Raw genomic sequence first — 13,973 nt, 5'->3', positions numbered from 1 at the left:
CTCGGTGTGCACCAGCCCTTAGACCCTGAAAAAGCTTGCAGATCAGATGTTAGGGCTGGTGCACACCAAAACCCGCTAGCAGATCCGCAAAATGCTAGCAGATTTTTAAACGCTTTTTATTTTTATGAGGCGTTTTGCTAGCGTTTTGCGGATTGCTGCTGCGGTTTTCAGTATAGTAGATTTCATATATTGTTACAGTAAAGCTGTTACTGAACAGCTTCTGTAACAAAAACGCCTGCAAAACCGCTCTGAAGTGCCGTTTTTCAGAGTGGTTTGCGTTTTTCCTATACTTAACATTGAGGCAGAAACGCATCCGCAATCCAAAAAATGCCTCACCCAGGCATTTTTCGTTTCTGCAAAACGCCTGCCGCTCTGGTGTGCACCACCCCATTGAGATACATTGACCAAGCAGATCCGCAGCCGCAAGCGGATCTGAAAACGCCCAAAAAGCCGCTCGGTGTGCACCAGCCCTATCTGACTGAAGGCCCACTGAATCCCACACCTGACACAAGCATGCAGCTAATCCAGACACTACTGCAGCTAGAGATCAGCAGGATAGCCAGGCAACTGGTATTGTTTAAAAATAATACGGCAGCCTCCATATCCCTCTCAGTTCAGGTGTACTTTAACAAAGAGTAAGTCCAAATTGTGGAAGCCCCTCTATAGGAAATAAGAGAGTAAGTAACAGTCATGTGCCACTCAGCACGTGTAAACAAACCAATCAGCAAGTGTATACACTTCTATAAAAGCAAAAGTTCAGCAATTTTTCTGGAAGGGTGCATTCAAATACATGCATGATAACTAAAATATCTTGCATTTTTCATTTCTCCATTCTGCCCAAAACAGAGCCATGGTTATGACCAAAATTATTCCATACTCTGCGTTGATAATTATTGCAGTGACTTGTTTACTATTTTATATAATATAAATAAATCTTCTAATTCCATACTGCGATAAATTAAACTTTGACAAGCTGAATTCTACTACCAGGGCTGTGGAGTCCAGGAGTCGGAGCAATTTTGGGTACCGGTGGATTCAATAAACTGAGTCAGATGATTTTTGAACCAAATCCATAGCCTTTGTAAAAATTAGACTAAGGAGTCGGAGCAATTTTGGGTACCTGGAGTCTGAATCGGTGGTTTCATAAATGAGTCATCGGAGTCTGATGATTTTTGTTCAAACTCCACAGCCCTGTATACTACAGTACTTTTTATATTGAAATAATAGAGCATGTCTATTTTTTTTTTTTTTTTTTTTTTTTTTTTTTTTGCTCCTAAATTGTTTATGGCTTTTGGTTGTCTTATAAAACATGTCATCCTGTAATCAATCTTATTTTCTATAATTCCCAGGGAGGCTATATCTCCCCACAGTGCATGAGACCTTTGATCAGGGGCGTATCTGGGTAATATAGAGCCTATGGCAAAAACTGAAATTGTGCCCCCCTCCCCCCCCCCCCCCCCTTCTGGTCAGAGCCCCTTTCCACTTTAAAAACAGCATCCTTTCTTGCATACATGTGTTGTGTGTGTTTTTGGACTCTGTGTATTGCTAAAGTTACTTTTTTGGAAATATTTCTTCATATTCACTCTGTCCTCTTTTCTTACACCAAGCCAAGTGCACCCTACCTACATAAATTAAGTATCCATGTTCCCCAAATTACAGAATTAATCTGATCTGAAGCCTGACGATGGGGAGGCACAGGGGCTGGCATGGGGGTGCAGCAAAGGAGCATCCCTCTAAATACGCCTCTGTCTGCATTACATGCTGGGGATGCACAGGATAGCACTGGGGCACAGGCTGGGTCACTGACTCCACCAGGGAAGTTTTATTGTGGAGGAACGGAGGAAACCATTAGACCACCTGTCAAGATGTATAGGAGAGGAACCACCAGACCCCTAGGGAAGCTTTATTGAGAAGGGGGGCTCCACTCGACCAGTAGGGAAGCTATATAGAGAGGGACACTGTAGACCACCAGGCAGAATATACTGGGGAGGGAATCACTAGACCACTAGGAAAGCCATATGGGGCAATAAGGGGAAACTACTAGACACCAGAGAACTATGAGGGTGGAAGGTGGGACCACTAGCCTGTTCAACGACAGTTGGTGTGCGCACTCAATCTATGTGCACTGTTACCTGACCGCCTGCTACTACATACATGCATTGTCCCTCCTCTCCCACCCCCAGCAGCTCCAGCATGGAGGCAGTCAATCAGGAAGGGAATCTAAAGTGGCGCTGGCCGCTGTTGCTATGGCGACCACTTACGCTGGCCAGCCCAGCAGAGAGGACTGTGTGGTCCGAAGAGAATGCGCAAGCCGATCAGGGGGAGGAGGATCGCCGGGAAAGCGAGGCAGCAGGTGGAGCCGAGTCGCCGACGTTGCTATGGCGACCACAGATGCTGGAGACAGAGCAGTGGAGAGGACCAGACCGGAAGTGAATAGGCAAGCCGCAGCGGCAGCTCACACACAGTCCCGCTCTCCTCTTCTTCTGTGGGCGTGAGGCATGATAGAAAACAACCCAGCTATTTAGGAAGGTGCACCTGTGCATGCCAGGAGCAGGACACAGACCTAAAGTGGTGATTTATTGCTTACTGGGGATGCGCCCCTCAGGTGAATGACAAGGGGCGCCTATGGCAGGTGCCCTATGTGCACCCCCTGTAGATACGCCCCTGCCTTTGATAATGGAATCCTGAACATTAAGGTCCATTAATGCCCTTAGTGGCCTCCAATAAATTCATCTTCAATCTGAGGTCTCCAGTTCCCTCTTATAATTGGCAACCTTCAGTATACAGCAGCTAGAGTGCAGTTTATGGGAAAAATAACCCCCTGCAGTACTAAACATTTACCCGTTCAGTATTTATCATTGTATCAGGTATGGGATTTGGAGCCGGCACTGGGCAGCATTAATATTCCTAAGAGAAAAATCAATATCACAGAGACATATTTGCTCATGTTAGCTGGTTCACTGAAAACCTGTTGACTTGGAAGTGGTAAAGGGCAATAATTCTTCAGTCATTGTACAACCATTACATTATTCTGACTGGTTGTAAATGAAAAGCATTTCGGTGTTTTATTACAGTTGGTGCATGTCATTTTTATTTTCAGTACATTTAGGGACTAGAAGCCTGATGCGCTTTTTTGTTTGTTTGTTTGTTTGTTTCTTTCTTTCTTTCTTTCTTTCTTTCTTTCTTTCTTTCTTTCTTTCTTTCTTTCTTTCTTTCTTTCTTTCTTTCTTTCCAGGGAATGTGAGTTGAGAGGAATATGGAAGCTGCCATCTTCAGTTAGGGTGCAAAAAAGTGCCACACATGTGGTATCGCCGTACTCGGGAGAAGTAGTACAATGTTTTGGGGTGTATTTTTACACATACCCATGCTGGGTGGGAGAAATATCTCTGTAAATGGACAATTGTGTGTAAAAAAAAAAAAAAAAAAAAAAAAAAAAAAAATCAAAAGATTGTCATTTACAGAGGTATTTCTCCCACCTAGCATGGGTATGTGTAAAAATACACCCCAAAACACATTATACTACTTCTCCCGAGTACGGCGATATCACATGTGTGGCACTTTTTTGCAGAGGTGCCAAGCGTATTTTGGACTCCGTGCTGTGTATTACTCCAGTTGTGTATTGCCTGAGGAAGCGGGATTTTGCCCGTGAAACGCGTTGCAACTTGTCTTTGGAGTATATAAATAAATTATTTATTACTTGAATCGACAGTACCTGTGTCTGTTTTGGGTTGGCTGGTCCACCACCGCATCCCGAACGTTTTAAACGTTTTAGTGACTTTTATCCTACTGGCGCCTCTGTACAGCTCTATACATCAATAATCCACCCTTGGTGGAAGGGTGGTACACCCTCTTTTTCTCCTCTATCCACAGAGTGGGGACAGGCTTGGTCTCCCCACCTGCCTTTTCAGTGGTTACCTTGGAGGTAACCCTGGTTTGTAAGTACAATACTTACGTTTCATCATTATCATTCGCACTCCTCCAATACAAGCTACTCTATATTGGGCTCTCGGTTTTCTACCTTTTATTCCCCTCCCCGCTCATTCTGCTGTCAGATTAGAGCAGACTGCCTTCAGTTCAGAGTGAAAGGAATTTGTTACAGTAAACAAAAATAGAGATAAGCAACTGAATTGTATACATTATTTCCTTTTAATAATGTGGCGAGCGGACAATTTTAAAATCTGCCTTGCCTGAGCTGTAATAGCAATAGTAAAGCTGCTTCACGTGCTTGATATGGAAAATCTGTCAGAGCTTGAGCAAGCCTGCTAAATTAAACATTTCTATAGCTTTGTACTCTGCTTTAAATAATAGCTCAATAACGCTTAGGCCTAGCGCCCACTAGCAGCACTTTTCTAAGCACTTGTAATTTGAAAAGCTCTGGCCAATGTAATGCTTTGTATATGATCCCACATGAGGGATGTGGTGTTTTTTTTTGTTTTGTTGTTTGCACCAGCAATTTTTCAAAATCGCCCTAAAAGCGCTTGTGCAAGGATTTCTTATGAGAGTGTTCACATATGAGCAGTTCAATTCCAATCCGCTCACCAAAGTGCTGCCTTTACCATTTGTGGGACGATTTGCCTGGAAGGTGTAGGGAAATCACAAAACACTTGAAAAAGCGTTTTGTATAGCGATACATTGTATTTATATTTTTCTGGGTCAAAGAGTTCACTTCCTGACTTGCATAAGGAAGTGAAAAAAACAAATCGCTCTGCAAAAGCGTAGCACACAGGTAAGCGCCGGGAGGCGCTAACAAAAAATTCACAAACTGGCGCTGGCGTCAGCTATTGTGATTTTTTTTTTTTTTTTAGATGTTAACAAAGCCTTAAAGGACAACTGAAGCAAGGCCTATATGGAGGCTGCCATACTTATTTCCTTTTCAGCAATACCAGTTTCCTGGGTATCCTGCTTGATCATCTGTTCATGGTCTGTGGCTAAAAGTATTAGAGGCAGAGGATCAGCAGGATAGCCATGCAACAGGTATTGATTAAAAGGAAAAAAATATGGCAGCCCCCATATCCCTCTCATTACAGTTGTACTGCCAGCTGTGTTGGCTGAGCCAGGCTTTCCCTGAGGAAGGTAGAATCTGCTCAGATGAACCACATATATAAACAGACATGATTTACTACCAGCTGTCTTGAAGACACAGAATTTTACTTCTTTCTTTGAAATGCATTATTGTAGATGAAGATATTGCTGAGGCGCACCCAGGTCATCTACTGGAGCATTTCTTTGCCTCAAGCTACACATCTTTCTTTCCTTTCATTTGCTTGCAGTTCCCTTGTAGAGTTTTGTGAAAGGTTTTAAAAAATCATAATGATGAACTAAAGCTAACCCGAAGAAAACACAGGATTTGCTTTTCAGCTGGTTTAGTCAATTGTAATTTATGGCAATATGCCCACATTTAGAAGATATTTAGTTCATCATTGATGTTTATTTTCTTGTTTTGTACCTTCCTATAATGGTTTAACTCCTAAAAAGCCAATTTTAATTAAGTTGTTTTGTTTTGCAGGGCATATTCAACATGATTGTAGAAGTACCAAGATGGACAAATGCCAAGATGGAGGTTAGTTTAAATGGAAAATAGTCTACTATTCTTATGGCTGCAGTGGCTTCAGCAAGGTTCTCCAGTGTGATGTGCCAGTATCAATTCTTTTATAATTTCCAATGTGACAGGATCAAATGTTAAAGTGTTTTGTATAAATTTGACACAGCAAATTTAGCCATGTTTCCTCCACCATAACAAGTATAACTATACCCCTCTCTACCTTGCCCACCATATATAATCTTAGCCCCACCTCTCCCCACCTCACCCCCACCCCATCTGTACTAACCATAGCTCTTCCAGCCGCAAATATTTTGGGTACAGCCCTCCATGCAGATATTAGTGCAGAAAAGCATATTTTCACTGGGCATGTATACCTGTTTCTGCATGGGTTCATTCTGAGCCTTCTATCCATTTCTCAATGGTTGGCCTGTGATGTCACATGGTAACTGTTGAGAGAAAGAGAGATGGATTGCTGGAAAGAGGCCATGTAGGAACTGGTAACTAACCTGTTGCAGTGTGCTTCCCTGCACACACAATGCTGAGATTCAGTGTGGGGATCTAGGGGTCATAAATACCCCTCTCCCCTCCCCCAAAAAAATTACGCAAATTACAAAATTATATCTTAACCACTTAAAGCTGCAGTGGTCTGAATGGAAAAAAGGCTCTGGTCCTTAAAGTGAACCTCCAGACTAAAAATTGACTCAGCAGCACTGAAAAGGCCTGGTGTTTCTTTAACAGTCTCACAGCATCAGAACTTTGTTTCTCTTATACAAGCCTCATTTTTAGCTGCACAGAAGAAAACTGCCCGGGCATTTTTCCCCTGATGCTGTGCAAAGCATGATGGGATTTCTGATGATGCTGTTCTTGTTCTGCTGTTTTGGTGCAATTTTTTTTTTTTTTTTTTTTTTTTTTACATTTTGAATTTGGCATTTGAAGCCTAGTGCGTGCAGCTGGGAGGGGTTATCAGGACACAGGACAGTTGGAACTGTGTCTTATGCTCCCTGTCACCTCCTTTCAACCAAAAAGATGGCTGCCCCATGACAAAGATGGCAGCCCTCTGGAATCACAAACATTTGCCTGTTCTTTTAAAACAGGGTGGGTAAAAAATTATATTACCTATCTATTCTAATTAACATAACTAATGTAACCTAATGACAGTATGTTTGTTTAGGCTGAAGTTCCACTTTAAGGGGTTTTATGACTGCAGTCCTTAACGGTTTATTGCTTGGTCATACAACCTACCATCTGAATGAATTTTACCTCCTTTTCTTGTCACTAATACAGCTTTCTTTTGGTGCTATTTGATTGCTCCTGTGATTTTTTACTTTTTATTATATTCATCAAAAAAGACATGAATTTTGTCAAATTTTTCAAATAAAATAACATTTCCTATACATTTGAGCGCGAAAGTTATTCTGCTACATGTCTTTGATTAAAAAAAAAAAAAAAAAAAAAAAACCATTCAGTGCATATTTATTGGTTTGGGTAAAAGTTATAGCGTTTACAAACTATGGTGCAAAAAGTGAATTTTCCCATTTTGAACCATCTCCGACTTTTCTGAGCACCTGTCATGTTTCATGAGGTGCTAAAATTCCAGGATAGTATAAATACCCCCCAAATGACCCCATTTTGGAAAGAAGACATCCCAAAGTATTCACTGAGAGGCATGGTGAGTTCATAGAAGATTTTTATTTTTTTGTCACAAGTTAGCGGAAAATGACACTTTGTGACAAAAAAAAGGGAAAAAAGTGTTTCCATTTCTTCTAACTTGCGACAAAAAAAAAAAATGAAATCTGCCACGGTCTCACTATGCTCCTCTCTGAATACCTTAGTGTCTACTTTCCAAAATGGGGTCATTTGTGGGGTGTGTTTACTGTCCTGGCATTTTGAGGGGTGCTAAATTGTAAGCACCCCTGTAAAGCCTAAAGATGCTCATTGGAATTAGGGCCCCTTAGCGCATTTAGACTGCAAAAAAGTGCCACACGTGGTATTGCCGTACTCGGGAAAAGTAGTATAATGTGTTTTGGGGTGTATTTTTACACATACCCATGCTGGGTGGGAGAAATATCTCTGTAAATGACAATTTTTTTATTTTTTATTTTTTTTATTTTTTACACACAATTGTCCATTTACAGAGAGATTTCTCCCACTCAGCATGGGTATGTGTAAAAATACACCCCAAAACACATTATACTACTTCTCCTGAGTACGGCGATACCACATGTGTGGCACTTTTTTGCAGCCTAACTGCGCTAAGGGGCCCTAATTCCAATGAGTACCTTTAGGATTTCACAAGTCATTCTGCGACATTTGGTTTCAAGACTACTCCTCACGGTTTAGGGCCCCTAAAATGCCAGGGCAGTATAGGAACCCCACAAATGACCCCATTTTAGAAAGAAGACACCCCAAGGTATTCTATTAGGAGTATGGTGAGTTCATAAAAGATTTTATGCCTTGTCACAAGTAAGCGGAAATTGATTTTAATTGTTTTAATTGTTTTTTTTTCACAAAGTGTCATTTTCCGCTAACTCGTGACAAAAAATTAAATCTTCTATGAACTCACCATACTCCTAACAGAATACCTTTGGGTGTCTTCTTTCTAAAGTAGGGTTCCTATACTGCCCTGGCATTTTAGGGGCCCTAAACCGTGAGGAGTAGTCTTGAAACCAAATGTCGCAAAATGACCTGTGAAATCCTAAAGGTACTCATTGGAATTAGGGCCCCTTAGCGCAGTTAGGCTGCAAAAAAGTGCCACACATGTTGTATCGCCGTACTCAGGAGAAGTAGTATAATGTGTTTTGGAGTGTATTTTTACACATACCCATGCTGAGTGGGAGAAATCTCTCTGTAAATGACAAATTTTAGAATTTTTTTTTTTTTACACACAATTGTCCATTTTCAGAGATTTCTCCCACCCAGCATGGGTATGTGTAAAAATACACCCCAAAACACATTATACTACTTCTGCTGAGTACGGCAATACGATATGTGTGACACTTTTTTTGCAGCCTAGGTGTGCTAAGGGGCCGAACGTCCTATTCACAGGTCATTTTGAGGCATTTGGTTTCTACACTACTCCGCACGGTTTAGGTCCCCTAAAATGCCAGGGCAGTATAGGAACGCCACAAGTGACCCCATTTTAGAAAGAAGACACCCCAAGGTATTCCGTTAGGTGTATGGTGAGTTCATAGAAGATCTTATTTTTTTGTCACGAGTTAGTGAAAAATGAAACTTTGTGAAAAAACAATGAAAATCAATTTCCGCTAACTTTTGACAAAAAAATAAAATCTTCTATGAACGCTTCATACACCTGACAGAATACCTTGGGGTGTCTTTTTTCTAAAAAGGGGTCCCTTGTGGAGTTCCTATACTGCCCTGGCATTTTACGGGCCCAAAACCGTGAGTAGTCTGGAAACCAAATGTCTCAAAATGACTGTTCAGGGGTATAAGCATCTGCAAATTTTGATGGCAGGTGGTCTATGAGGGGGCGAATTTTGTGGAACCGGTCATAAGCAGGGTGGCCTCTTACATGACAGGTTGTATTGGACCTGATCTGTTGGATAGGAGTGCTAGGGGGGTGACAGGAGGTGATTGATGGGTGTCTCAGGGGGTGGTTAGAGGAAAATATATGCAATCAATGCACTGGGGAGGTGATCGGAAGGGGGTCTGAGGGGATCTGAGGGTATGGCCGAGTGATCAGGAGCCCACACGGGGCAAATTGGGGCCTGATTTGATGGGTAGGTGTGCTAGGGGTGACAGGTGGTGACAGGAGGTGATTGATGGGTGTCTCAAGGTGTGATTAGAGGGGGGAATAGATGCAAGCAATGCACTGGCGAGGTGATCAGGGCTGGGGTCTGAGGGCGTTCTGAGGGTGTGGGCAGGTGCCCTAGGGGCAGATAGGGGTCTAATCTGATGGGTAGCAGTGACAGGGGGTGATTGATAGGTAATTAGTGGGTGTTTAGAGGAGAGAACAGATGTAAACAGTGCACTTGGGCGGTGATCTGACGTTGGGTCTGCAGGCGATCTAATGGTGTGGGTGGGTGATCAGATTGCCCGCAAGGGGCAGGTTAGGGGCTGATTGATGGGTGGCAGTGACAGGGTGAGTGATAGGTGATTGACAGGTGATCAGTGGGTTATTACAGGGAAGAACAGATGTAAATAATGCACTGGCGAATTGATAAGGGGGGGGGTCTGAGGGAAATCTGAGCGTGTGGGCGGGTGATTGGGTGCCCGCAAGGGGCAGATTAGGGTCTGATCTGATGGGTAACAGTGACAGGTGGTGATAGGGGGTGATGGGTAATTAGTGGGTGTTTAGAGGAGAGAACAGATGTAAACAGTGCACTTGGGAGGTGATCTGACGTCGGGTCTGCAGGCGATCTAATGGTGTGGGTGGGTGATCAGGTTGCCCGCAAGGGGCGGATTAGGGGCTGATTGATGGGTGGCAGTGACAGGGGGTGATTGACAGGTGATCAGGGGGGATAGATGAATACAGTACACGGGGGGGGGGGGGGGGGGCTCTGGGGAGAATCTGAGGGGGGGGGGGGTGATCAGGAGTCACCAGGGGGCAGTTTAGGGACTAAAAAAAAATAGTGTCGACAGATAGTGACAGGGAGTGATTGATGGGTGATTAGGGGGGTGACTGGGTGCAAACAGTGGTCTGGGAGGTGGACAGGGGGGGTCTGAGGGGTGCTGTGGGCGATCAGGGGGCAGGGGGGGGGCAGATCAGTGTGTTTGGGTGCAGACTAGGGTGGCTGCAGCCTGCCCTGGTAGTCCCTCGGACACTGGGACCACCAGGGCAGGAGGCAGCCTGTATAATACACTGTGTAAACATTACAAAGCGTATTATATGCTTCCTATGCGGCGATCGTCGGGTTAACAACCCGCCGGTGCTTCCGATTGGCCGGCGGGTTGACGTCGCGGGTGGGCGGAGCCTATTGCCGGCGGATGCGCGCGCATCCCAGCGCACGATCCCTGGCAAAACAGTGTCCCAGGTCCCGACGCTATTATGCGTTACATGGTCCTGGGGCTGCCACTTTGACGCCGTCCAATCTGCAGTAGGCGGTCGGCAAGTGGTTAAAGCGGAATATAACCCAGCATTTCATCTTTGCTCTACAACATTATTTACAGCATATTATATGCAACAAGCATTTTTTATTTTTTATTTTTTATTTTTATTTTTTTTTTTTTTTTACTAGACCAGCATTGGAAGGGTTACACACAGAGCTTGAAAGTTCAGTGTAGTGAAATGTGGACGCATCTGAAGTTGTAGATTATCTTGTGTACTAAATGTATCAAGTGAGGAATGTGACCCATTCTCTGACTGGAGAAGCAGCTCAACACAGAGTCAAAGCATGTCTGCCTGAATGAATGAATGAATGAATGCATTTTATTAATAACTGGTTTTATTCAGTCAGCTCACAAAGCAAAAAACGGTACTTTTTGGAACCTATAATATCTAAATGAATAATAATACTTATGCACAAATGCAAATATAACCGTATGGCATGTAAAAAAGTAGGAAAACATGTTTTTATTGAATATTATGTCCGGGTTTTAAACCGCTTTAACATGCCCATTAACCCATTCTGCCCACTCCCCATCCCCATATAACACACTTATTTAAAAAAAAAAAAAATTGCCAAAGTTCCCATTCATTGATCTAGGCCCGCGTGTAAATGGTTGGCATCAATGAGATGCCTGCGTCATTGTTTAGCTTGTAAGTTACACTTAGGCTTTGTTCACATGTAAAATCGCAATCGCTGACGCCAGCGAATTGCAATTTTGTGCACGATTATTTTTAGCGTTTACTTGCTTTTCTAAGTGCTTTTGCAGAGCGATTTTGATTTTTCATTTCCTAACGCAAGTCAGGAAGTGAACTCTTTGACCCGGAAAAGAATATATACAATGTATTTATTATTAAAAGGGATGGGAAAATCTCTATGCAAAGCTCTTTTTCAAGTGTTTTGCGATTTCCCTATAGCCTCCATTTAGGCAAATTGCACAAAAATTGTACAGTCAGCGCTTTGAGCAGATCGGAATCAAACCACGCATATGTGAACACTCTCTCATAGGGAATCATTGCACAAGCGCTTTTAGGGGAGATTTTGAAAATCGCTGGCGCTTAAAAAAAAAAAAAAAAAAAAAAAAAAAAAAAACACCCTTAGTGTGAACAAGCCCTTACATTACTCCCTGCTCGCGTGCTAAAAGCACCCAGAGGAAGAAAAATGTATGGGGACATCTTGTGGCCAAATAGTAAAATTACACCTACATACTTTATTTAATATGTATATGTATATAGGTGTAATTTTACTATTTGGCCACGAGATGTCCCCATACATTTTTCTTCCTATATTCTATTATAATATTTTTATTATTATTGATTTATAAAGCGCCAACATATTCCGTGGTGCTGTACAAAGTAAGAAACAAACATGGGGTACATAATACAGACAATGGTGTACACTAAAATACAAGATACATAATTAGTGACAAAATACAAAAAATGATACAGCATACAAAATACAGAAGTGGTAATGACAGTGATAAAAGTAACATGAATAAAATGTGTAATGATTTCCAAGACCTAAAAAGGGAGAGAACCCTGCCCTTGCAAGCTTACAATCTATATATACAGATCCACACTTACATTTAAAATTAACTCCTTCCCTCCCACACTCCTCCATAGTACCCAAATAAATATTTGGCATAAAAAACTGAAGTTTTTATATACTGTATGTATGTCAAGATTACTGTTATTGTATTGTATTACTGTTATTTTTTTTTTTTATTATGGGCTTGTTAAATAGTGATGGACACAAAACTGAAAAAGTGCACCACCTTTTATTTCCAAATAAAATATTGGAGCCATACATTGTGATAGGGACATAATTTTAAACCGTGTAATAACCGGGACAAATGGGCAAATAAAATACACGGGTTTTAATTATGGTAGAATGTATTTTGAAACTCTAATGGCTAAAAATTGAGAAATACGGATTTTTATTTTTTTTAGATTACCATTAAAATGCATTTAGAATAAAAATAATTCTTAGCAAAATGTACCACCCAAAGAAAGCCTAATTGGTGGTGGAAAAAAAAGATATAGATAAATTTCATTGTGACAAAGTGATTGGCGAATGAATGGGTGGAGCGCTGAAATGATGCATAAAGAGAAAAAACACTGAAGGCTGAAGTGGTTAATTTATTGCAACTTCTGTGAACCTTAATGGGCAGAGTAACAAAAAGTTATCTACTTACCTAGTTAGAAAGAAGCCTTTGAATAGAGGCTTCCCATGTTCCATAAACAATCAATGAAAATTAGGTGGATTCCAAAATGTTCTTTAGCTTCAAAAAATCAAATGATTGCATCTTGAAGATTACCAGGGGCATTCTTTTTCTTTTTTATGGTGATGGTTGCCCACCATAATTGCCATAAATGGTGATCTGCAGTGCCATTCACTTGAGTGGTGTAACAGATTGTCTTCCTGGACTGTTGCTTTTTGCTAGGAGAATAGCTGTATGAGACCAACTGGCATGCAGTGCTGATCCCCAGCAAAAGAACAAAGTTCTTAATCCAGTTACCACTATTGTCAGTGGAGATCTATATAAAGTGGCAATTCTGGGAACTGCCCCTTTATAAAAATTAATATGTATCGAAAAATGCCATTATTGCTGCAGAAACAACCACACTTTTCCGATCAGATGCGGGTCACCACTTTTATAAACTGGCTTGCTAGAGTTTATTTTAGAGTATTAGTTGGGATAAATCCGTTATTCAGACATCTTTTCTCCTTCTCCAAATACTGGGCACATAAAAGCCAGGCAATTCAGACCGGACTGCAGTAACACAGCTATTGCCATGGCAACGCATCACCTTGGCAGAGGAGACTGGGGAGCACAATTAGGAGGCTGGGCAAACGGCAGAGCACTCGCTTCTCCTGCTTAGCAATGATTTGTATTTCTCAGGTGTTAAAAATAAAACCTTTTCAGATGTAGGAAACAGTTTAAAATGTATGTACCTTTAGAATAGGTAGTTTTATCCCACTTTAAGAACTCTCTCTACCAGGTGATACATTCATTTTTTTTTTATTTTTATTTTTTTTATTATTTTTTTTAGTGCAATTCAATTGTTGATTGTTGGGTTTTTTGTTTTTGCGCTTTAATAACCTTTTTGTTTATAGCTCTGATGAGCAACCTTATTCATACAAAGTAACATTCTAAACTTTACCGGCTTGCCAAAGTAAGAAAAATAGTTTAGTTTGAGTTCCACTTTAAATAGGTGATAATACCACCTGTAGAAGAGATTCTCACATACTGCCAGTTATGGAATCTTATTCAATTATATCTCATCTGTTGACGTGGTTCCACTTCCCAACCCTCCACCCCTACCCCCACCACGCTCGTTAGTGGTGTTTTTTTTTTTTTTTTAAAT

The 13,973-nt window shown here is 41.6% G+C and overlaps 1 protein-coding gene across 1 annotated transcript in view; it reads left to right on the top strand.

Moving 5' to 3' along the window:
• The window catches only part of LOC137534116 (inorganic pyrophosphatase-like), a 138,121-nt gene that overhangs the window by 45,551 nt on the left and 78,597 nt on the right, over positions 1 to 13,973 (top strand). Inside the window, exon 3 of the mRNA XM_068255487.1 lies at positions 5,507 to 5,560. Within this exon, the coding sequence (XP_068111588.1) occupies positions 5,507 to 5,560 (54 nt within the window). The remainder of the gene's footprint in view (positions 1 to 5,506; positions 5,561 to 13,973) is intronic.

This window comes from Hyperolius riggenbachi, chromosome 10 (assembly GCF_040937935.1).
Source record: "Hyperolius riggenbachi isolate aHypRig1 chromosome 10, aHypRig1.pri, whole genome shotgun sequence".
NCBI lineage: Eukaryota > Metazoa > Chordata > Amphibia > Anura > Hyperoliidae > Hyperolius > Hyperolius riggenbachi.
Note: the sequence above shows the minus strand (reverse complement) of the source record. Positions and strands in the feature narration are given on the sequence as shown.